Source organism: Talpa europaea (genome assembly GCF_964194135.1).
Source record: "Talpa europaea genome assembly, chromosome: 10".
Taxonomy (NCBI): Eukaryota; Metazoa; Chordata; class Mammalia; order Eulipotyphla; family Talpidae; genus Talpa; species Talpa europaea.
In genome coordinates, this window is record NC_140077.1 from 34,971,732 (window position 1) to 34,998,154 (window position 26,423).

The 26,423-nt window shown below is 40.7% G+C and overlaps 1 protein-coding gene across 7 annotated transcripts in view; it reads right to left on the reverse strand.

Moving 5' to 3' along the window:
* The window catches only part of NRG3 (neuregulin 3), a gene marked incomplete at both ends in the record, with an annotated part of 925,662 nt that extends 900,257 nt beyond the window's left edge, over positions 1 to 25,405 (reverse strand). For all 7 annotated transcript variants that reach the window (XM_084246398.1, XM_084246402.1, XM_084246401.1 and 4 more), the window contains one exon: positions 24,586 to 25,405. In XM_084246398.1, the coding sequence (XP_084102524.1) occupies positions 24,586 to 25,405 (820 nt within the window). The remainder of the gene's footprint in view (positions 1 to 24,585) is intronic.
* Between the last annotated feature and the right edge of the window lie 1,018 nt (positions 25,406 to 26,423).

Here is a 26,423-nt window from a genome sequence, read left to right on the forward strand (position 1 = left end):
GAAGATAACTGAATACAGTATGATTTGCTCTAATAGAAAGAGGATGGAATCCATGACTCAGGTAAAAATGGAAGAGTGATTTGTGAGTGCATTAAAAGACAGAAACAGTGATCACTTAGGAGTCATTGTGGATTCATGAAGAATGAATCAGGCGAAGTGAATGCCTTTTCCTTTTTGGCTAAATTTAAATAAATAGTACATGATGTCAAATTCATGAGTGATATAAAGCTGGGAGAACAATTAATACACTACATGAAAGGACCAGGAAAGCCCTTGTCTGGAGGCCTGATATTCAGTCCTGGGCTTAACAATTATAATTGTAATTATAATTAAGAGAAACTAATAATAATAATAGCTAGGTCTTTTTATCCCATTTTTAATTTCTTTATATTTATTTTCTTACATCATTGTTAATTTGGGGGCAGTATTTGATTTCTCCTCTCAGGTGTAGTCCCATAGTTCTCCCACTGCTATGATCTTTTTAAAGCACTATTGATCAGGAGCTATGCTTTAGCATGCATCATCTGCTTTTAGTCTCACAACAACTTTCTGAGGCAGGAACTATGATATCCCCATCTTAAAGATAAGGAAACAAACTCAAAGAAGGTGTTAGCAAAATTCACAGCCATTTACAAGGGAGGTGGCTTGAGAGTTGTTCAGGGTTAACTACACACCCCCAATGACAGCAAACCAGGGTGTGTGAAACCCTGTCATCTGAAGAGAAATCCATTTCTTAGAGAAGAACAGGTCCAGTGAAAATAAGATGCAGACTTCACATATGAGAACGTCTGTTGGCGGAGCAGGAACAGACTTGTTCTTTTAGTTCCAGGGAATAGGTTCAGGAACATGGGTAAAAGGAAGGATCTGACTAACAATGAGACAGCGCTTCTAATGATGAGCAGCATCTGGTAATAGCAGGAAAAGTCTAGGGTGACCATACCACAAGCCCAGCTGCCCCTGGAGATCATCCAGGGACTGGGCAGTCATTTCCATCAGTGGACCATCAAGGGATTTAAACAAGAGACAAAGGTTAAACAGAAAGTTCATCAGATTCCCTTCCAAATTCTGAGATTCTGTGAAGATGCAAATTTATATTACTAAGATATATTCTGAAGTTTCAAGGCCAGATATGTTTATGTCTGTCACCTAGTTGATAAGATACCCTTCTTGATCATTTCTCAAGAACTGATGGTGGATGCAAACATTTAGAGTGTGGGCTCAGAACTCTGCTGGAGTTATTAAATATTTTTGCCACCACTTTTAGATCTTAACGTGGAAAATACAAAACAGTTGAACATGTTTGTTTTCATTCACTCTGCACCATCGCCCTGAAACAACAGTGATTTGTACTGTTGGTTGGGCAAGGTCTTTTGGAGACAGCTAATGAGGCTTTCGGGCCCTGGTGGCTGCATCTCTCCAGATGGGTTCGCTCGAGTGTTTGAAACTGTGCAAGGCTGACCATATGACATACTGGTTTTCAGCATACTATTATCTTTCAACCAATATTAAGCACTATTAGCCAAACAGAATACCAGAGACAGCAATTTGGCTGGATGCAATGTCTCCATGCAACATTTATCTCCCTTCTGGAAGTTGGTTGTGCTATGTTTACACCAGTTTATTTAATTTTGTTTTCCTTTATCACGTTAACCCACTGTGTGGGTTTTCACGAGTTAGAGTAGAGAAAAAATGCATACATGACTTGTGCCTAATCTTTTATGAAAAACACAGCTGGTCCTGTTGCTGTTTCCAGCATATATGGAAATGATTGTGAGATTCAATTACATGATGTGCACCTGTGGGTCAGGTGGTGACTGAGATAGAACCACATATGCTGGGCAGCCAGGGCCTCTGAGTGTGTAAGAAAAAGGGAAAACCTGGGCCTCCCCTGGTGGCACAGTGGTTGAGCGCTGGGCTGCGAAGCTGCTCGCAACCTCTACAGCGTTGGTTCGATCCCCGGCCACCAGCGAGGGTCCCACATGGCTCGACAGACCTCTCCTGTCTGGCCCGCTGCTCCCCTCAGCAGCGTGTTTCGTCAGTCTGCCTGTTCTGTTTCCCACTCTGGCTCTGGTGCATTCTCTCACCCTCCTGTGCTTCTGACTGTACCCAGTGTTTATATAAGTAAATAAATAAATCTTAAAAAAAAAAAAAGAAAGAGAAAGGGAAAACCCCAGCTCTGTGTGTACTGTATGTATCGGGTTGTCAGAAAAGTCATGACACACTTTTGCTTGAAAACACAGAAAAAATACATCATTAATTTTCCAGCAACCCAATAGTACAATCACCTTTTGAAATATTTTAGGTTCTAGGTGAACAGTTCATTGGGTACAATGGAAAAGGGATTTTCAAATCACAACCCTGGTTACAAAACCAGGACTCTCACATCATCAGCAGGAAAAACTCAGCCCAGTTACTAAACTATTTCGACATTACAAGTTCCTTTTCAGCAAAATGGAGATAATCACAGTACCTGCCTCATTAGATTATACTGAGAGTTGAATGAGATATTTTCTAAATGCTAAAAAGAGTGCAGTTATTCTCAACATTATTATTACTTTCAGTTGTGTCCTTTAAGCAAGCTAGAAGGTGACATGCACTCCCATGTTAAAGATATTATAGCAAGAGAATCAGTGGTTATACTCCATATGCAAAGGTGCTCTGCATCCTATGGACACCTGAAAACCATCTTCCCTACTCTCAGAGCACCTCACAAAGCTGGCCAAGGCTACCTCATTACCATGCAGATCTGTAACCTCTTCCTCTTATCCCACTCTTGTTCATTATTTCAAGAACGTCTCTTTGTCCTTTGTTTTATTTAATAAGAAATCTTAACTTCAGGAATTCATCTACAATATCACATTCATGATGTGCTTCTATAAAGAAATTGGAAGACCAAGATGCCCTTGTGAAATTAATTACAGAAAAATCAGTGGGAAACTCACAAAAAACACAGCTAACCTTCCCCTTCACACCCCCCCCCCACTCCAACACACACTCATTTCATGAAAGTCATCGTCTCTCAGATTACTGAAACAGTATCAGAACTCTGGCTTCCCTTCTGGAGAACAGCTTGTCCTGCCTGGATAGTGGACATACTAATGTATACCTCCTGGACTACTGATAAGAGCAAGTGCATGAGAGAAATGAATAGCCCAAAATGTGGCCACAGGTAATCATCATTTGTGTTTTCTCTGTAAAAGCCAAGTGACTTTCAGAACACACTAAATAGCCCACCAACTCCTGTAATTGCTCCTCATAATTTCAGAATTTCTTATGTGAGTTGGTCAAAGATCCCATTTACTGGGCCTCCCTGGTGGCGCAGGGGTTGAGCGCTGGGTTGCGAAGCTGCCTGCAGCCTCTGCGGCGCTGGTTCGATCCCCGGCCACCTGCGAGTGTCCCACATGGCACGCAGACCTCTCTCCTGCAGTGCCCGCTGCTCCCCTCAGCAGTGCACTTCGTCACTCTGCCTGTTTTATTCTCCGCTCTGGCTCTGGTGAATTCTCTTACCCTCCCACACTTCTGACTGTACCCAGTGCTTGTATAAATAAATAAATCTTAAAAAAAAAGATCTCATTTACTTTTAAGGTTTAATAAATTGATATTTTACTATCCAATGGTGAAGATTTCAGATACATAAACTACATATTTTATGAATACAAATCCAATACTCCCTATAAGAAATTGCACAAGCTTATGATATTGTTAGATCTGGCATCTCTTGCTCTCTTTACACTCAGTGCTGGAAGCATAGAGAGACCTGGCTGCGAGCCTTTCTACCTGCCTCCCAAGAAGCGCAGCGGACTGACTGGACACAGCCTCTCAGTGGTATCTGGAGCAAATCAATCAAGTCACTATGAGTGGTAACTACCTGACTAGCCCAAGCAAGACTGTAGGAACCCTCCCCCAACTTCCTAACTTTCTTTTCCTTAGGGGAGGGAGGTGGTGGAGGAGAGAGAGTGAGAGATTAGAAAGTTGTCTTTAAATATCAAGAAACATTTCATTTTTCATCTCAACTTAAACTGCCATCAGTATATAGTTTGTGTTCATTATATCACTGCTATTTGTTAAAAATAAATTAAAAGCTCATATAATTCTGAGGGGGGAAATATAACAAACCTCTTCTAAAATTGTTCACTTGCTATTATAGTATTTCTAACTGTAAACAGATCAATATTTCAGCTATATTTCCTTATAAATAATAACATGCGCCCTGAATGTTTTGATGTTTACACAGAATTTTCCCAAATTACCTGAGGAATCTAGTTATCATTTACAGCATTTCCTCCCTGAGGCGGTTCTACATTTGTTCTAAATTTCACATATAAAATCTACAAACAAATTTCAGGGTAAATTAATTTTAACTCTAAATTGTCTATATTATCAATATGTAAGTAACATAAATATCTGAACTATTTTATGGAATATGGCTAAATGAAATTCAGTGATTGTGTAACATATTTTCAGTGATTGTGTAGCAGATTATGTAGCATATTTTCCAGCATTCACTTGAAAATGTCAACATTGTCAGAAGCGGTCTCACAGGTCTGCTATCTAAACTTGAGGAGATAACATACGATACACAGTTCTACAAATTTGTAATCCACATTGTATTATTTGTTTAAGATTTTCAGACTCTCCCAAATTCATTTGGCTTTACTTTTGAAGTAACTTAAGAGCAATAATTTTCATGAACATTGAATGTAATTATTTTGCCAAGTTATCTAGGCATTAGGAAGAAGGTGTGTTAAAAGGGGAAAAAGTGTTATCAACATTTTTCCCTAAAGTAGACACATAGCAGATTTTTCCCCATTTTTCTAATTGTTTGAGGGAACTAAATGTCAAATTCCACACTGGTGCCAACTGAAATGCTACTGGCTGCACTGACAAACACTTGACCATCAGAGACCTACAGATCTGTCAGGCCGTTTATTCAAAGGAGGCTCCAAGGTGGACAACCTTCAGTTGCTTTGGCAGCTCCTGAAGTCATCAAGGGCCATGTTCTTCATTTCCAGTCTGCAGTTTTATGATCCTAAGGTGGCTGCAGCAGAACCAGCCACCACAATGCCACTGAAACATAGTAAGTACAGGTCAGAACACAAGTTCCCCAGCGGCTTTCCCTCCTTTCATTCTGATAAGATACCCTTCCCTGCTGCCTCCAGCACATCATTCCCTCCCTCTCCGTGGCCAGAACTATGCCCACTCCTAAAGCAATCACTGGCAAAGAACAATGGAATCCCCATGGACAGCTTACCCAATCACAGCACATCTCTCTGGGATGCCAGTTTTCACCAATATCAATTAGCAAGACTAATGAGGAAACTATTTTACCTAATAAAATGTTGGTGAAAAACAGCACTTTCAAGGAAAAAGCTCACTGTCAGGAGAAGAGGCTACCATGCATTAACATTGAAAAGATTCTAATATGTGCCAGGGATTATGTACCATATTTTCCTTTGGATTGTTCCATTTAATTCTTGTAATATCTTTGAAAGGCAGATACTACTATTCAAATTCTTAGAGAATCAGATAATAAAACACATAATGTAAAATTAAGAAGGTATTTATCAATCTTTTAAAATATCATATCAACTTTTGTTCCTAATAAAACCCTGGAACATCTGGATTACATGAAAATTAAGGAAATATTTAAAATGAGAGAAAATGAAATTTCAGTGAAAATTTTAAGAAAATTAAATTTGAGAATCCCATGGTTCAGCAAAAGCTAAATTTTAAATAATTTTGAATACTTACTACAGTATTTTTTTCTAAAATATTCCTTATATCTAAAGGTATATGTGATTTTTAAGCCTTCTTTCCATTCTTCACACTATATGGCAAATATTTTCTCTGGCTATGATTTTAAAGAAGTGATGTGTAATAACTACATTTTGAAAATTTGTGTTAGTATTTGAAAGAAGAACTCCCTCATGCAAAAATCTTGAACACATTTTCATTTTTTCCTACTTTTCTTTCAGATAAAGAACTGGAGATAGAACTACTGGACAAAGGTAGGGAAGCAAACTGAAATATTTCCCATCAAATGATCCAACCATTCCACTCTGCCTTTAGTAATGCTCAGTATCATGATAAAAAAAAATATTGTGAAATCTTGAAAGACAGGAAAAGTTTAGATTTTCTGTAAATATTTTGTTCAAATAGCAGACTCAGCCAATCTGGAGGTAGAGAGGGAATCTGAGTCAGAGTGGCCAGGGGGCCTCACACAGGGCTGAAGAATTTCCAGGGTTGACTTGCCAGGGAGGATGTATGAGGGAAGACCACCCTCTTACACTCACACATACACACACAGAATATAAATCACATCAATGAGAATGTAACTATGGTGAAAAGAAAAATAACTATTACTTGAAATCTTGCTTAATATTTTACAGACTCTCTCAAGATACACTTTGGAAGGGATGCATTGCAAAAGTATTCTTTACTCAGCACTGAAAATCAGTCCCTAAGAACAATCAGTCTGAAGAGAAATGGCATGAGACTGGATAGCTAGAACATCCAAGAGGGTTCTTCACTCATCTCTTCCACTTGTGTTTAGCGTGTCAGAAATTGAGACATCAGATATTGACACAGAGCTCAGTTTCCAACTGAGCATCGCACACTTCCAGGGTAATCATACCAAAAGGGCATGCTGGTTGAGTCTGCCTTTCTCAAAGGCTGAGAAATTCATGTCCAGATGCCTGGAAATGGATATTTTTCTGTCAACACTGTTAAGGGACTTAAATTTTCCCAGCATCATTCTTTTTCTCTCTATAGTGCTTTCCAGCCAGAAATATGTATTTTTCGCCAAACCATCAGTTCCGAAGTACAGTACTAAATATTTTAAATTAAATTTAACTCCCAAAAAGAAAACATTAGCTCATGAAATAATGTTCAGCCTCTCATAATTATTTCAATGTGCCTCAGTGCTCACCTATCAAAAAGATCTCTTAGCTGCCAATGTGTAAGTTACCAATCTGTTCAACACCTTGGTTTATAAGATGGTTTGACATCTACAGACTTTGCACCAGTTTTATGTGCTAAGATACAGCCATTGTTTTAGCTTTTGAAAGTGAGGAAATTGAGGCTCAAGGAGAGAAAGTCCATGAAACTAGAGGCAAAACTTGGGTTCAACCTAATCTTCCAGACTTAATATCCACTGTTCAGTAGCACTTATACTTGCACATACACAAGGATTGTAAATAATGTCCATAAGAGTATAACTATGATCAGAAGTAAAATAACAACTAAGGCATGCATTCCAATCCTAACTGCTGATTTTCAACCTAATTAGACAGTAATAGCATCAAATAGTGGAAAACAAAACCATTAAAGTTAACATCCACATTAAAAAAAATTGAATAGTCTACCAGATTAAATTGGTAGGGGTTCCTGTTGGGCAACTGAGGTTGGCTGCTAAATGTATTTGAACTAGTAATCTCAACATGTAGGTCTATTAATTTGGAGGTGTCATTAGAATTTATCAGTCTTTGAAATAACATTTTTAAGGTTTTGTTCAATGCCAAAAAAAAAAAAAAAGTGAAAACATGGTGGACACTAAGGCAAGTTGCAGAGACTTTAAAATTCTAACACTTAAGAAGGACAAATTGCCAATGATCAGCAAGAGTCAGATTTTTAACCCAAATCAAATAATTCAATTTTTGGTTTGAGTATGAGTGGCATGCTAGAGAAGGGGCCTCTCAGCAGAAGCAACCCATACAGATAATTGAAGCACTGAGTCTCCCTGCTCCTCCTGGAGGAGACTGAGCCAAAGGAAAACAGATGCCAAAAAAGCAGGGAGCAATACGATGCTGGTGTGGTCCTGCTCTCTTTCAGGTGGTTCTATTTTTAAAATGTGACATTTTAAAACCCAGTGTCACTTAGTGATTTGATGTTCACCCACCTCTCCACCGCCCCTGGAGCTCACTAGGTTTCCATGGCACTTATTAGCAGGAACAGCAGTAGACTCCTAGTTGCTAGAGACACCGGCTGTCATAAGGCCCAGGTGCAGAGGAGCTTACGCTCTTTCTCCCCAGAAGCTGAGTCTTATCTCCAGCTCATCATCCACACCATGGAGCAGGAAAGAGGAAATGAAACACAGCTGAGCAAAGCCCTGAGGAAGTCCTGGAAAAGACAGGATGGAGAAAGTAGGGGCAGCACTGGTGCCTTCTACTCTCAAAGGGAAGGTAGCAATGTACCCTCTGGATTTTAGGAATTATTTATGATCTGTGTGTGCATGTGTTCAAGCTTTTGATCTTTCTCATAACTATACTAGCTATGTAGTGGTTGGTTAATTTAGAACCCTGGCCTGGTTTTACTAATGTCAAATAGCCCCTGAAGCTCCGGCCCCTACCGCCACTTAGTCAACAACAGTTGCACTATGCCTTCTTTGCTGATTCCTTGTGACCATGACCCACTGGCAACATTACTTAAAAGTTTAAGGGGAAAAAACTTTGTTACTTCAATTCAATGGATGGAGTTAGTACTTCTAAGCCTCAGCTCTCCCTTAGAGCATCTCTGGCAGTGATGGAGCCACGGGTGATGTAGAAAGACATCTGGCCATCAGCTCTTGCAGACAGAAAATATTCACAAACCTCCCTGTGAAACCCACCTTTTATTTCAATAACTGACAATGTTTACTCATTGCACAATCAAGTTGTAATAAACTAAATTCTCAACAAGTGCTCAGTTCATTTTATTTTTGCATGTCAATATACATAAACACAGAGCCTTTAAAGGTAGGATTTTAGATATTTTAACATGAAGTGCAAAAAGATAACAGAGAATTAAAGTACCATTTCATTTTTGTTAAAATACATGTCCATAGAGCTAAAACTTGAGCTAATATTTAACAAAGATTCACAGTATTATCTCTGAGTGGTAGAACTACAGTTGGCTTATATATTCTGCTTATAGCTTGTATTTTCTAATTTACTATAGTGAACATATTCTATTTAATACTAAGGAGAAAGGTGCTCTCATAAAACTATAAAATACTAACATGAGCCACTTAGAGTCTGAATTAAATGTCACTCTGACTCTGTCACAACTCAGAATTGTGTTCTAATCCAATGGATATGACCACATTCTAATGTCAAAATCCCCATACCAACCAATATGCCAGGGAATAATGCCTCACATTAGGACATGTTAATAATAATCGTGCCATTGAAAAAGACTTTTGTTTTTATAACAAAAGTCTCTTGTTTTTGTAACTAAAATTCAGCACCTAGAAATTCTGTTCAATTAAAAAAGACAGTGTGATTCTATCTAGAACTGGAAGAATTATTTATACATCCAAATGAAATATTTCACAAGTGACAGTAATTCCTATAGGCCTCCGCATACCTCTACTTTTAGAATCCATTTGTTCTTATGTATATATGCATGTGTATTATAAAATTGGACCTGCCAGGCTCCTCTATATCTGTCACAGGAAAGACAGGGAATTCATTTCCTAATGTTGTAAACAAGCAAACTTCACCAAATTTTAGGACGTGAATTGAGTCCCACCTAAGTATCACAAAAAGACATGCTTATTACTAAATGGTGAACTGTAAAATATCCCATCAAATATATACTACCTTATGAAAAGCCTGTCTGTAAGATGTGGGGGGAAGAGGTGAGGGGGAGATGAAAGGAGGTAAGTCAGAATTGGCAATTCAAAAATTCCATGAAAATGTTAATCTCAAATTTAGAACTTGGCCTCAGGACTTCTGCCACCAGGAGATTCAGGAAATGTCTTGCACAACATCCTCACTTACAGAACAACCTGAGATTTTGGAGTCTGAGTAGTCTATCCTGAGGTCTCCAACAACCAAAAGGCAGAGAACTAGGTCTGCCCATCCCAAAGTTCCCTAAATAAGACACGTTAACCTCTCCAGCATCTTCCTGTCAATTTCACTAGAGTCTTTTGTTCAGTTTACAAAATGGCAGAACATCAAAAAAAGAAATGGTAGCCTCGGCATAGGGAGATTCTTGAAAAATGAAGAAAACACCTCGGGAAATGTACAAACTTTGCCGCCCTGATGAGATACCTGAAGCAGGCTGTACTTCTAATGCCACACAGTACCCCACCAAATCTCAGAAGGCAGCTGCTGGGAATGCTGAGTCCTGAATTCCATTCATCACCCAGGCTTCTGGGAACAGCTTTCCTTCTTTGACTCTCTCCCAGGGCACATGTCAACAATGCTTCTTCATCAAAAGCAAAAATATTCTCAAACATTCAAACTGTCTGATTTTCCTGGCACAAAAGCATCTCTATTTTGGGAAGGTCCAGAGGTTCAACTAACTGCATGTAAGTGATAATTGAAGATTAAAGTGGACTTCCCAGCACAGCAGTGAAAAGAACTTGATGGAACAGCTAGGGTACTCTTCCCAAAATGCAGCATCTGTAACATATTTTTATACAATTCATTTCAGACCTTGTAGCTGATATCTGGAGGGGAAAAAAGCAGCTCTAGTGGGGGACAGATGATTTCATTTGGTAAAGTATAATGTCTGGGGAGATGTGAGAAAAAATTCAGTGGCAAACTTCAGGGAAGTGTTTGATTTTTAAAAGTGTCCCTGGCCAAAGATCACCCTTCTCTATGATTTGCTCACCAAGAGGCTTTCCTGTCAGTATGAAGTGCTCACTGACAATTTAATTCAAATTTCACAACGGGAGTGTAGCACATAAAGACTTTCTGTACCTGGCAATTTAAGTCTTCAAACCTAACACTTAGATATGCAGCTACTTTATGACAACCAGGTTAAGAACACATACTCACTGTGAACAACATTTAACATCTGTAGAGGGAGCTGAGAGTTGCAAATTAGGTTCATGGTTGACATGTCTTTATTTTTGTATCTATGTATTAAGAGAGAGAGAGAGTGTGTGTGTGTGTGTGTGTGTGCAAACATTGTGATGAATTAATTTGGGAAAATGTTGATCATCTATGAAGTTTTGTTTCGACTAGATTATTCTCAAGTTTTCTCTTTAATATCAGTGCTGAAACAAAATATTTAAACTACTACATGGGACCTTCACAAAGTCTTAACGATTGTTAATGCCATTTTTAAAAATTAAGGGTTTCAAATTGTAAACAAATTTTGCCAGTTTCTCCATTCACTCACTCCAAAAAAATGGACCACTATTGCCCTCAGGCAGTCCAGCTATCTGAAAGACATATATATATATATATATATATATATATATATATATATATATATGTCCTCTTTGTGATTCCAAAATGAATTGTTCCTAAGCCAGCGCATGCAGAGTTCGGATGCAGAAAGCCTACTAGAAGGTACCAGGGAAGAGAGCTGTGTTTTCCTAGCAGCATGTTTTATTGGACCTTTTCCCTTTAGGGTTAACATTTTTGTGTTATGTAGTCATTTAGAAGTAATAGAGCTCTTTAGGGTTTTATAACACTCAGTCATTTGCAATGCATTGTAGGAAACAGCATTTCATTATTTACCATAAATTACTCAGAGCAGTTCACGATGAAAGACAAGCATCGTATGGTACCACAGAAGGTCACTTAGAAGCTTATGAAATCAAGTGATGAAAGAGAAACATAGATTTGATCATGACTTTGTTGAGACTTTCCTCAGCTTTGTCACCTTCCTTTCAAAAATGTCTTCTTATCCAATATACAAAGACCCAAAGCAATAACTAAAAATATTTACCTTTACAGTAAAAAGACAAACTGAAGGTATCCCAAGAAAATAACAGTAGTCTATGTCAGCTGGTTTATTATAAATGTTGACGTCAGTGAAAATTATCTGATCAGTGAAAAATATAGGAGGGAAGCTATTGGTCATTAGTACTAATGTAACATATGTACTTACACAGCCCCTCTGCCTGGTAACAAGGAGCAAGAAATTGAGTCTTCAGGAGTAATGAATCTGATTTTATTGAAGGGCTGGAAGAACAAAGTGGGTGATACAACTAATTTTAGTCATTCAGATGTAAATGAATGGATGTGGTTCACAAGTCCATGGCAGGCACTCTCTGGCAGGCCCAGGGAGAACCTTCTCCCACAAAGCTCCATCCTCAGGGTTCCTGAGGCAGCAGCCACTACCCAAGGGGTAAGTGGACACAAGGAATCAACACCACCACTGCCTTTTGCATGCTATGCAATGTCAGCATTCAGTCCCAAAAGGTGCTAAGTGGTTTCTGGAAAGAGGACCTTGGATGGAACCAGAAGGGTGATATGTGAATTCAAAAGCAGTTTATGCAACTGAAAAATCTGAAGGCAGTCACAGGTCAATTTAGGTAAAAGCAAAAAAATCAAGAGTTTCTTCCAGTTATGTTCTTTGTATGATACAAATTTTTACATATTCAAATCTACCACGTTCAGTGAAGTCTAGGCTATGTTGATGTGCCTATGAATAAACTAAACGTTTTAAAACATAGACCAATTCTATTGCTTCTCACAGCACTAAGAATAGGTACCAGAATGAAGTCAATGCTTAAACATGCACAGCACAAATCAAAGACCGATCTTTAAATGATTTGGGACAAATTAGCCTTGGAGAATCTTTAGAATGTGCTGCCGATTCTTCCCTCAAAGTAAGCCTCCCTCCAAAATCCCATAGATATTTTGCTACTTCCTGACACCAACGTTCACTATGTTTTCCCAGAGCAACCTAGCTATGTCCTCCTATTTCTTCCCTACTTGATTAGGCTTTTCTCTAAGGAAAAGGTAAGACCACCTCATTCATTCCAAGGCATCTGTCTCCAATAGGCCAGATGCCCATCCCACACAGCTGGGCACATGGAAACTTCTACCTTAATTATTGACCCTTTTACTCCCTTGATCTGACCTCACCATTTTCTCTGCCTAACCCAATTCTCCTTTGAAAACATCTACATTTGTTCTGATTACTACTTCCTGAAGCAGGTTAATGTACTTTTCAATTGGAGTCATACACTTCAGCATTTATTGGCAGAAACATATGTCTTCTTGACAAAAAACATAAATGCAGGTAATGAATTATCTTTTTGTGTGCATCATGCATTTGAATGCTTACAGATCTTTGATAAGGCACTCTCCGCATATAAGTGTGGCTTTACTTGTAAGATATGTGAAAAGTGTGCAAATTATACTGTATCAGAAACACTCCTGATACAGTTGAAAGCTTTATGTAATACAAACACAAGGTTTCCACTCAGGTGTCTGCATGGAGTCTCACTAAGCAGAGATCCCAAGAATAAATTGATGTGCCCAAGGTGGTGAAGCCAGGAAGATCCACTTTTTAATATACCATGAAGAAAAGACAACAAACATTCAGAGTTTCAGTAAGTGGCAAAATACACAAGCTCAAGCTACCACCCTTGTGGAGGAAAGTGGTAAAAGCCAAATGAATGTTTTGAAAGTTTTTTTATAATTTTAAGTTTATATTAATATATACAGAAAGTGCACTTATCATAGGTACACAGCTCAACAGATGTTGATGAATACAAGTCACCTATGTCATCAGTATCCAGATGAAGCAGAATATTATCAATAGCATAAAGCCCCACGTCTTAGGTCCCCTTCCATTCACTACCTTCCTCCTTCTCAAAGAGAATCGCCATCTTAACTCCTAACACTACACATATAAAAAGAATGTTTTTGTCCTCTTTTTAACATCAATGTATTTGTGAGCAATCCTAAAACACTTTGAGCACAACTCATTAACAAATTAAAAAGGTGTATGCCCTACAAATCACCACTTTCACTGGTCTATTGAATTTATCTACCTGAAATTCAACCACCTAACTTTAATATGACAATAAATACCACAAGAGTCTGTGAGAGACTTACAGCAGCTAATAAATCTTTGAACTGGTCATTCCACCAATGTATTTGTTCAGATTTGACCTAAGCCTTCCCTTCCAAGACTCTGAAGTACAAACAAGACTTTGCAGTTACTTTCTTCTGATCCTAAAACAGACCAGGTGACTGGTTAGTATAGGCACAATTAATTGTTTTCTATCAGCTATATCCATTCCCAGCAACACTACTAAATACTGCCCAACCTTGTAGACATGAAGAGCCATCTAGTAACTCATTACATTTCCATTTTCTTTATTCCTTTAAGGTCAAGGTTAATAATCAAAGACCAAGCATAAGACACTCTGCCTTCAATAAGGCATTATTTCCCAGGAGCAAAGGAAAAGCACTTGTATTTCTACACATCTGCATTTCACAGCAGGAACCCAACTCATTCAACATTTAATGCTGACACCAAAATGAAGACAGTCTTAGACCTAAAAAAAATTCAAAAACCCAAGACCAACTGTTGAACTGATTCACAGAGCTCATTCTTTATTTTCTCCAAAGTTTAATAACTTCAGTTAGATGGACACTTCATGACCATTAAATAAAACTTAGAAAAAAACAGCAAAGTACAAGTAAGTGAAATAGAATTCTTATTTCATAATTAAGAAATCATAACCATTAACAGTTTGGTATACTTCCTTTGAATTTAGTTACTATATATTAAACACATGTATTAATTTCCATAGTTTAATATAACTGGTATCATATAATTTTCTACTCCGAATTTGAGGTAATTATATAACTTTACCAATATATTTTAAATTATTAAACATAATTTTGTGATTATAAAATCTATTACATAGGTAATGTAGAAGTTTTTTTTGTTGTTGTTTTATTTTCCTCTAAAACATGCAAGTGAACAATCACTAGCCAAATATTTGGCTTTAAGTTCAAGCCTTTTCATTGACTACCTTTCTGTTACCTGCCTTTCCAAGTGAAAAACCACACTTGAGACACAACCTGAGATTTCTCAACTTCCATATTACTTATTGTGGAATGAAAATGTAAAGCCACGAGAAACAGGTCAAGTTATAAGAACATATAAATGTATGATCTCTTAAGCTTGCCCACAGTATCAACAAACATGTTTTTAAGGTGACTTATTTTTATGGAGTGTATCCAAATTAATCAGTTTAGTTCAATAGAAACCACAATTAATTCACAGGTTTGCATATTATTTAAATATATTACCTAATTACAGTAACAAGAACAACCAACATAAACAATCTTGGGAGCTAATACAAATGAGTGGTAAGCTCACTCTCATTTAGAGAAGGCTTAAGCCCTACTAACTGTGGCCGTTCAGCATGAAGTGGCCATTTGTCAGCTTTTTACTGCAGAAATTAGAGATTCTCATACTAAAAATTCAGTTACAATTCAGTCAAGAGTGTTCAATATAAATATTTCTGAACCACATTATTTTTTTAAAGATTTATATATTTATTTATACAAGAACTGGGGTACAGGCCAGATGCTCAGGAGAATGAGAGGATTCACCAGAGACAAAGTGGGGAACAGAACAGGCAGACTGACAAAATACACTGCTGAGGGGAGCAGTGGGCGAGACAGGAGAGGTCTGCTGCGCCATGTGGGACCCCCGTCGGCTGGCCAGGATCAAACAGGCACTGCAGAGGCTGCGGCCAGCTTCACAGTGCAGCCCTCAACCACCTGCACCACCAGGGGAGGCCCCATTACATTATTTTTTAATTCCTCATTTCTCTATTTTACCACCATGCCAACAAAAACTTTTGTTTAACAACAACTTTGGGTAAGCATTCTTACTTCCCCTCCTCTTTCAGCATAGCTGTCATTCTTAAGTCTGTGGGAATCATTCATACTCTCATGGGATTTTGACAACAGATGATTCCTGACATTATATTATTCTTATCCTTCTGCAGGGCTAGTCACATACTGTATAACCAGATATTAGCATTTGACCTATTTCCATTTTGCTCTTAAGCATTTGTGTAAGTAGAAATTCAAAATATCTCACTTTAACCAAAAGAATATTTCTTCTCAGGAACTTTGGCTACACAGAAATGTCATAAGAGTAAGGAATGATTGAGTCTAATTTAGAGTATTATTGGCCAATCCTCAGGGATTCATCAATATTCCTCTTCTGAGAGCTGACAGATAGTCAGTGGTGGGTGCCTTTGTGTGGTTCCAACAGGATATGCATATATGGCTCCCAGGAACATTGCCGACACTGCCTACGATATAACACCCAACATTTACTGGGTAGGGTTGGAACTCAGTGTCTCTAGAACCGCAAGGCTACCGATCCAAATGTGGCCTGACCCAAAATTGCCCACTCTCATCACATGATGAAACTATAATCAAAGCCAATGTGGAATGGGCAGAGAAGACAATTTTGGCAGGATTTTAGGAAACAAAGAAAGTATGTAACTATTTTCTGTCCTCGTTCTATTGAATCACCTACCAGAGCCATAGGAGAAAACACAGTTACCAAAGGTCAAGGAATTGAAGTTTATAGGAACACATTCTTTACCTTTTGTTGAAACATCTCCCCAATTTCTCCTTGGACTGGAAACTAGGGCAATTTCTTTGGTTATAAAAAGGCTCCCTTGCCCATTTGCAAAGAACAGATACAGACTGGATTACCATTAACAGAATTTAAAATGTCAAAAGCCACCGCCTATGGGCTAAGAGGTTGAAAGTCAATGTACAGACCCTGTATCAATGTGTCAGATTTGGGGTGCGGAGAGATCATTTATAAAATGATATTTCAATTTCCCTGATGCATCAACTATGCCACTTATATCTGAGTATCTCAGGCAATTTTATCACCACTCTAAGCCCAGCTCAAGTACTTGCATGATTGAGAAAACCATGTCCAGCCTAAGACCTACATGACTGTCTTTGGGTCCTTATCGCAGCAGATAAATAACATTAAGGATAGTAAAGTGCTGGCCCTCCTGGCCCTCTACAAACAACAGCTCAAAATTCTCAAGTTCCTTCCAAGGTTGAGATTCTGTGAAAAAGTCTTTCACATTTCTAAAAGAAAAATTCAAGGCACAGAAGTCAACAGAATCTGACCCAAAAATGAATATGAAGGTATGATTTTATCTTAGTGAACTATGACTAACTCCATGGCAGTTCACAAGAAGATTATGCCAAAAGTCACTTGCAGTAACACAAAGAGCATCTTAGGAAGCAGGCTAATATGTTCAAGAATGAGTATCAAATGTTTAACATAAAATTATATTGCACTAAATTTGGCTGTGATATACATTAATGCTAAAGTAGTTATATTGATTCAGATGATTTTTCATGCTCTTCAAGCCTAGCTGAATCCATGATACAAACTATCACTTCTAAGAAAAGGTTTCAAAGATAAAATCTTATTATTGGAAGGTGCTATGCTTCTATTTCAAACTTAATTCTGAATTCAGTTTGCAGCTTGTTTCTGGCTAGCCTCCTGTTATGCCCAGGAATGGCAATCTATGATTTATGGACAATCACCAAACTGTCTTGAAAAATAAAGACTTAACACCAAAAAAGTAATACTTCAAAATATAATTCAAAATGATTTTTCCAACAAGCACAGACTTGAAGCAAAATGTTTTCAAAATGCTAATATTAAAGTTCCCAAAGTTCGAAGGCATGCAAGTAAAAGAATGCTCTCATAGATGCAAGCAACCTACTATTCCTCTAGAGCCTAAATTACAATGACTCCTAAGTTAACAGGGGCATAAAATGCAATGCAAACATTGCCTCTTGTTAATAAGGTGGTCTCCAAACTCCAAGAACTCTATGACAATAAGACAAGGGATGGAACGAAAAAGGAAATATGAAGTATTCTTTCTTTTATCAAAACCTTCATATTTCACATTTCAGATAAATTTAACAATCTCACTCATTTTCCCTAAAAGTTCAGGTCTCTTCTTTGATAAACATATGTTCAAAATAAGCTTTACAAAACATCCACCAAGTAAAGAACAAGAAATAGTGGGCTCCAATTTTGACTAAATTTTCAAGGTAACCGGAGATAGATTTCCACACCACATTCCACCGTATGCCAGTGGAGGGGAGGGACAGGGAAGAGATGGAAGGGTACACAAGAACCATCTCTCATTGTGATGAAAGATCCCTCTGCCTAGGTAGCAAGCTAGTTCCAATATTTCAGCTGAATTCAACAGCCTGATATGTTCTTGGATGAAAATACCTAGTCTATCCACTTCCCATTTCTCTCGACATGAAGAACAGTGGAGTGTTCTGCAGCTTATCAGCTCTTTTACAAGTGGAATTAGAGGCAGGTTGCTGCCATCATCCTCATTATCCAAAAGGAAGAAGTTCAAGTTCTGAGAGATGAAAATGGTTATTTGATGCTGCATAGCTATCACAGGATTCAAGGCTATAGATGTTTTGTTTTTTTATACAAATCTCTGTTACCTACCATGTTTAGTCCCTAAAAAATAAGGTCATGACTGATTCATATTTGTCAATGCTGTTACCTACTAAAGAAGTCTAACCTAGCACCCCATGAGCCAGCTCTGTCATCACTCCTCCAGTGTGATGAACACTATCAAGGCCATGGTGCAAAGGCCACAGCCCCCAAGCCAAGCTCAAGGAAGTCTGAGCATGTCTACAGCCACCTGTTGAACTTCATGCTTACTAATACTCAGTCAAGGTAAGAAACCTGTTTATGTCAGCTATTCCTTTTATAATTATGTAATTTAGTTAAATTTTTTGTAAGTCAATGATATATGATCATGGAAATGAACAATAATTGTAGTTGCTATTAAAATGTAGTTGAAAGCACTGAAGAACCTCTAAATGGTAAGCTTTTTTTTTTTTTTTAATGAATAAAGTTACCTTGAGGTATATGGGCAACAAAACTGTAAAGATTTCCAGGGCAGGTGGTATTTTGTAGTATTTACAAAGTATTGGATGCAGATTCTGTCCCAAAGTTTTTAAAGAAAACACAGGTAATTGGAGGTTTGGCTTATTAAAAATAGAAAAGAAAAAGACACTAAGCTCAAACTGGGAGACACATAAACCCTCCCCCCTCCAAAAAAAAAAAAAAAAAAGCACTGGCCCTCTTATCAATATATCAAGATATGTATAGATTTTAAGTTACATTTTAATTTTCTGATTTTAAACCATTACTTTTACAGACTTTTTAAATAGCAATACCCTGCATCAATGTTTAATTTTCATTAAAATGAATAAAAAATTGAAACACATGGCATGTATTATAAAAACAACATAATCATGTTAATAGAAAAAAAGCTAATGTTCAATTGTACAACTGTTTCGTGATATCAAATAAGAAATGCTGTAAAAAGTGTATCATTTGTATAGCAATCTATGTGGGACAATAAACAGTCACTAGTTGTATTCCAAGGTTATGGAATCCTTAAAGAATGTTTAATTTATAAAATAAAGCACTGTCATTTTAATAACTCAAACCTGAATGAGTAAAATTTTCTTTCTCTAATCAACTTAGTCTAATATGTCTTATCAAAAGAGATGATTTTGAAAACACCTTGAAATGACAGATATTAAGAATACCTAAGAAAGTACCTTTTAATGAAGTAGTCATAAACTAAGAAATAAAAGCCTACAAAATAAAAATCAAAAGCCAGTAAGTAATCTTCAGATAGAACCATGAGTTCATTCCATGGAAGATGGGATCTAAAAAGACTGGGTGAAGTAGAAGTACATGAAGTCCTCAATGAAAGTGCAATGAAAGTGAAAACTCAAGCTAAACATGTGTCCTAAGATATTCATTAACAATTGTATTAACAGAAAAAACCTATTAGGTACAATTTCATTTTGATATTACGAAACTTCCAATTGACTCTACTCCCTCCTCCTGCCTTTACTATGTATTTGGTTGTGAATGGAACACTTTCTTGGGTGTAGACAAGTGAAATGTCTAGGATCTTAAAATGTTTCAGTAGTATTTGTCAACATAGTACCAGCTCTGTGCCTCACCCAACACAAAAATCTAAAGATAAAAACAGTTTCAAAGGGAGAAATATGAATTTCAGTTCTATTCACAAGCAATTCAAATGCATTTTACAGACTGAGATTTATGGCTCTTCCTTTGCTCTTGTACATTTCAGGGCCAACCTTCATGTTCCATTTTCGACATCCCAGATAAAATATTGAGATATGGATGGCATTGGATATGAGAGTTTATGAGCAAAGAATTTGTACAAAAGAAGCAAACTGAAAATCAGCCTTCTTCTCTTGTGGTATGGAGGAGAGGAAGGACTGGGAAAATACTCCAGCAGGAAGAGAAGTCTTGTTCATCTCTGCACTGGATCTCCAAGGATTATACTGATTGCAAACTCTGCACCAGCAGTCTCGCTTATAATGCAACCTGGATCTAGAAAATTTGTTTTGTTTAGTACCAGTGAGGAGTTGACACAAATCATTCTTGAGGGGTGGTTTATTTTTTGCTTTTGGTCTTTCTTGCTGCCAAGTTTGCAGATCAACATGTTGTGTTAGAATGGTGTGGGGAGAGGGTGATGGGGGCCATCTAGGAAATAGCACAAAAAAAGGGCTGGATTCACAAATCAAGCCTGCAAAAGGGATACTCAGCACAGAAACACCAATCTCTTATCTGAGGCAGGAGGCACTGAAGAGGAAGTGTCTTAATGCACTGAGACCAAATCAAAGCCCGCCCTAAAAACAACCTTGCCAATTCTATGCCCACCCACCCCCAAATTTTGCTGTGGACCATGAAGTACAACCTTACAGTCTAAAGAGTGAAGTGTATAGTTTTATTAACTGAAGTAGCAAAGTCTCATTATCCTGTATCAAGGCCAAAGGATATCAAAATATAGTCAGGTTGTAGCTAGTGCTCACAAAGTTATCAATTGGATTTCAGAACAAACAGTTATCTGAGCTCTGAATCTTCTCAGTTTGGCTACCACACAAGATTGAGGTCAGTATCTTCTATGTTGGAATTCCTTTGAAGGCCTCAGTGCATGTAGCTAGGAAATGTATAGACGCAACTTTTTTTTTTTTTTTTATAGATGCAACTTTTAACAAATAACACCTAAGACTGCTTAGAAAACAACTGGGAGAACTATTATTGAATAATCATGTTTAAAAAAGATGGAAAGCAGTCAATTTTATGGATGACACTCTTAGAAATTACAAAAGATATAATAACTAGGTGAAGTACTACTGAAGATTTGATTGCAATAAAATTACCCCATAGCATTTTTAAACACAGGTAACACATTGTGCACTTATTTCTTTACTACACATACTCTTCAAGATTTGTGATCTTATTCATTAGATCTTATTCATTGGAATTAATGCTAGACATTCTAAATACGACCCAAAGAATAATCCATTAAAAGTGGCCCTTTGGCTTCAGTACTGGATTTTAGTTAATGAGTCTGATCTTTTACCTGTTGAACACTACTTTCAGTTGAGTAAAATAATCTATGTTTGCACGGACAACATTCTACATATAAGTTTAAGTCTGAAACACAATCCAATGTGCTATATAAAAGGTTGTTTCTAAAAGGGTCAAAATCAGTTATGCTTTACTGCCCATTTCTGGCTTGAAAAATTTATAAACTAATTTACACTTCAATGCAAAATTCTTTGAAGATGTTTTGGTGAAATATTCTCCTAGCCGTACTATGTTTAAGATATTTGTTTTTAAAGTGGTCTTATGGGAAGGTTAAGTCCTGGGTAACCAGCTGGGTAATCAAGAGATTCCAGTAACACAAGTGGAAGTTCTGCTTCAGCTCACAGTTGGAGGATAACAAGAGCAGAGTCAACTTCCAAGACTTTCTTCTCCCTCTGCCTTTCCAGTTCAATCTTTCTTTGTTTTTGATGCTACAGGAAACTAGATACAGTCTTCTAAACTGGCCTTCCCCAGAGCAAAAACAGTTTTTGATCTCAAAAATCTATTGTCCATTAACAAGTGTGTTTATTCTAGGGTGAACCAGCCTCTTCTACTCCAAAGAGCTGTGTTGCCTTTACAGGCAAGATCCTTCTGACTGACCTAAGATAAACACAAAGACATTCATTCTGTAAGCCTTGAGATGTTCAATTCAAGACCACAGTTCCTAACCATTGAAGAATTCGGAGTCAATCGCAAAAAAGAACACCACCCTTAAAGAACACCACCCTTACGAGTTCTCAGGTGCTGCAACACAATCCATGATTTTTATTTAAAAAAAGAAAAAAAAGGAAAAATCTACTGAAGGTTGAAAGTAAGAGGTGGGGAAAAGGGGAATTTCTCTCCTGGGAACTTTAGAGATATAATCAAAATCAGTGAAAAATATGAATGCAGATGTCAGGCCAGTCTTCTGACTACAGTAACAGTGCTGATAACCCCTCAAATGAAATCTTTACTTCCTTTTGCTAATCATCCTGCAATCTTGGACAAAATAATAATTTTTATTAAACTATCACTTTCTTTAAATAGGTAGTGTGTGTGGTAAAATTATCTTTTATGCAAACTATATAATCTTCCTTTCATTAAAATTTCCCTTGTTGATACATGCAAACCAGGTCAGTTTCTGCTATATTTGCATATTTGCATTTTATCCCTTAATTCACCTCCTCCTAAAGGTTTTTTAAAAAGAGCAAAGGCTGGACCTCAGTACACATAAAATAGAATACTGCTTATATGTCTACGTGAACACTGACACCATTTACAGGTTCCCCCTCCCCCTTTTCCTTGGGGCTGAGAGCCCTGTCAATAATCATTACTTATTAAACAGGCTGCCATTCCCTTCTACAGAATGTAGGAAGGGAGCAGAGCAGGGGTAGAAATAATTACCTTGGGCTTTTCTTTAAAGACCTCCGGAATGGAACGCAAGAAAATCAATTGAGAAAGAACATGAAATACCCCCCCCATGTAGACACACACACACACACACACACACACACACATACAAGGTTGGAAGTACACCCACACTCCATTATTCATATTAACTGCATCAAAAGAAAAGATTAAAAAAAAATCTGGGTCTTCGGCATAGACACATACATTTCCAATCCATCAACTATGTTCACACATACACTTGCACATCCTTCATCCCTCCACAAAACCAAAGCTAGATCTGTTGAAAGAAGCCTCTGAACACCTCCTAAGAAAATGTGCTCTCAAAAATGACTGCTTCAGCCAAAGAAAAGAGAAGCATCAAGTTACTGGTTTGACTGCCATTCTGGTTTGTGGCAGATTCCCTCATTCCCTTCTGCTCCCTATGGCCCAATCTATTTTTAAGTCTAATTTTTTCCCAAAGCAGAAAATGGGCAATGACATTTCTCTCTTGAAGCTTACCCACAAATACATTAGATGCTTAAACAGAAAAAAAAAAAGTTTCAAGGGTTAAATTAACATCCAGGGTAAGACCACAGGCCAGGGAAATGAAAAATTACCTGATGACTAAAAGCAATCCAGGAATTCCTACTCAAGAGTTAATGATAGCACTATTCCTTTCTCCTTACAGGTTATGACTCAAAACAAAATATGCTATAAAGGCAGCATAACCAGACAGTTTTTGGAGAATAGCCTTGCACATAACTTGCACTGGCAGGCTGGGGGTTTGTCCTAAATAACCTTCACAGGTTGCACAAACTGTTCCCATATCCTGATCAATAGTCAGATTGAGAAGCTTCCTAAGATTTCCTTAGAATAAGAATAAGGTGTGGGGTGCAGTAGGGTGGGAGGTCAACTAGTCACCAAAAGCATCTATAAAGAGAGAGAAAATATACACTCCTATACAAATACACAGAAAGATACCATGCTTGGGGTAAACTGGCCACCACTGGCAGCAATTGAGTCCAGGCTGAAGATGCTACATTCAAAGGGTGACCTGTTTCAAAAGGGTTGGATGTTCTCATTCTTGAGTGCAGAAAAACTCTTCCATCCTACCTTTATTTTTCAGGCACAGAGGGAGGGGAGATGAGGTTTACACCCCACCTATGGGAAAGGAACAAAAGCAAATGCCTGGCAGAGCTGAAAAAAACTCCTCCTTCTTCAGGACCCTAGAGGTGGCAGCTCAGCACAGCTCCCTTCATATTTCCTCAAGTTAACTCACTCTTGGCGTCCAAGGAATCAATTTCTACACCTTGGAAAGGCCATGGGCAGGTTTAGAGCATGATCAGTTTAGCCCTTCTCCATGGATGCCTCCTTTCCTCAGCTACCCCAATGGCTTCTAATTAACCCTTCCTGGCCCTTGCCTGGGTCAGGGCTGTTGCAAGTGTCTGCAGCTTCATTCTACATCTCCATGAAACCATCAACCCCACCACCACCACCACCTCCCCACATGGACATAACTTCCCTTTGTGGTTTATGGTCGGTCAATTTACATGTGCTTTTCTTTCTCTCCTTCCTATGGGCGGAGAAAGGGCTCATTGCTTTGGGGAAGGCCCTCCCTCCCCTCCCCAGCTCTCAATAGGAGCCAGATCCTAAAGCTAGCCAGCAGGTCTGCAGAGAGGAGGGCTCACACTTGAGTTAACCCATTGAAGGGAGTTAGATTTGTTCTCATCTGGGACCCGCTGAAGTAGGGCCCCATAGAGCTCAACAATCTCCCTCATCTTCCTACAGCCCCCCGGCCCCACAAACAGCCCCAGAAGAGGCAGGCACCTTTTTCCTCCCTGGTGGCCATGGCCAGTTTTAAATGTCTCACATTGTCTCCAAACCTGGAAAGGACGGGTGGGGTGGGGTGGGGAAGGGGGAGCTAAAAAACAGACGGCGAAGAGAAAAGACAGCGAGAGAGCAAAAGGGAAACTCAATAGTAAATCACCAACCCCAAGCACAGTGTTTACTTACGAAATTTGGGGCTGGTGCTAGTTTCTGGAGAGGTGGTGGTAGAGGCAGAGGAAGAGTAGGAGGAAGCAGAGAAGGCAGCATCCTGAAAGGGAGACAAGGTCCAGGAGGGAGTAGAGTCGTGAAGGTAGGAGGAGGTAGCATATGCCGCAGTGGGCCAGGAGGGCATCGCCTCGGTACTGGGAGTTCCCGGCCCTGGGGGTCGGGAGCCTGGCGTGCTGCTACTAAAGAAAGGGGCTGTGGTGGACAGGACCGTCGGGGGGGCCGCAGTGTTCCGTGCGGTGGTTGAGCGCGGGCTGGCCCGAATGGGCACCCGGTGCCCGGGAAATCGAGTGGGAGCCCGCGTGATGGTGGTCAGGCGGGTGCTAATCCGGTTGGGCGTCCTGGAAGAGGCGGCACCGCTGGCCGAAGGGGTGGCGGGAGACGTGGTGGCCGTGGTCGTGGTGGTGGTCTCCATGGCCTTGGGGAAGGAGCTGGGCTTGGAGAGGAAGAACGGGTCCTGGCCCATCCCCTTGGAGTCCACCAGGTCGGTGGGCACGTACTCCTTGACGGAGCCCACCACGATCCATTTGAGAAGCATGAGGCTGAGCCCCAGGCCGATGAAGCCGATGAACAGGGGCACCACGCACAACCACGTCTGCTGCCGGTTCCACACGATGCAGTCGCTACAGCGTAACTCCCGGGGGGGCTCGGCCGCCCCTTCGCCGCCGCCGTCCGGGCCCCCGCCCGCAGCCGCTGCAGCCGCCGCGGTGCCCTCCTCTGCCGAGGCGGCGGCTGCCGAAGCGGCTCCAGGTGGCGAGGCAGCGGGCGCCCCTTCACTCATCCTAGGAGCCGGTCTTCACCTTCGCCCCCCCGAGGGCCGCGCCAGAGGCATGGGGCCGCGCGGGCCGGGCGCGGGCGCGGGCGCGGGCTCCGGCGGCGGCGGCGGGCTCGGGCGCAGGCAGCGGCCGCGGCGGCCGCATGCAAATCGGCTCCCTGCCCCCACGCCCCTCCCCCCGAGAGGCGGGCGGCGGGCGGGGAGGGGAGCGGAGGGGGAGGGGACGCGGCCGGGGAGGGGGCGACGGGGCGCTCGGGAGAGGGGTGAGACGGGCCCCCGGCGTCGCCGGCCGGTCAGGGAGCGGCGGGGCGCGTCTCCAGCCCTCCGAGCGGCCTCCTGCGCGCCGGTGCCCCGCGCCTGCTGCTGCTGCTGCTGCTGCTGCTGCTGCTGCTCCGGCTGCTGCTGCTCCGGCTGCTGCCCGCCTCCTGCGTGCGCTCCAGCCGCGCCGGCATCCTCGGGGTGCCCGCCCGGCCCGCTTCCCCGGGCGCCCGCCCGCGCCACCGCTGGGCCTCGCGCCGCGCTCAGGGGCCGAGCCGGCCGGCCGCGGGGTGCCCGGCGCGGAGAAGCCGCATTCCGACACAGGGGGCCGCCCGGCTGCCGCGCGTCCGGCCCACGGCGCGCCGCGCTCCTCGGCGGCCGCTCCGCGAGTCCGGGCTGCGAGGTGCACCTGTTCTTCAGCCGGCCCGCAGCCAACCCTCGGCCGGCACTCCCGGGAGAGACCAATCCGCGCGCAGAGCGGAGGGCGAGCAGCCGGGCTCGCCCCGCTCCCGCCGCCTGCGGCCCCGCGTCGCCGCCGCCGCCCGAGAGTCAAACTCCGGCGAGCTGCGCCGCGCCGCGAGCCCGGGGCCGGGGCGCACGAGGCGCCCGCGGCGGTGCTGTCCGACCCGCGGCGGAGGAGACGCAGCGAGCCGCAGAGGCTGAGAAATCGCTCCCCGGCGCCACTGCTGGATCGCGCCTGGGGGGAGAGGCGGGCGGGAGGCGCGTCGGGGATCCCCGGCGTCGCGGACCCCGGGAGGCGGGCGGC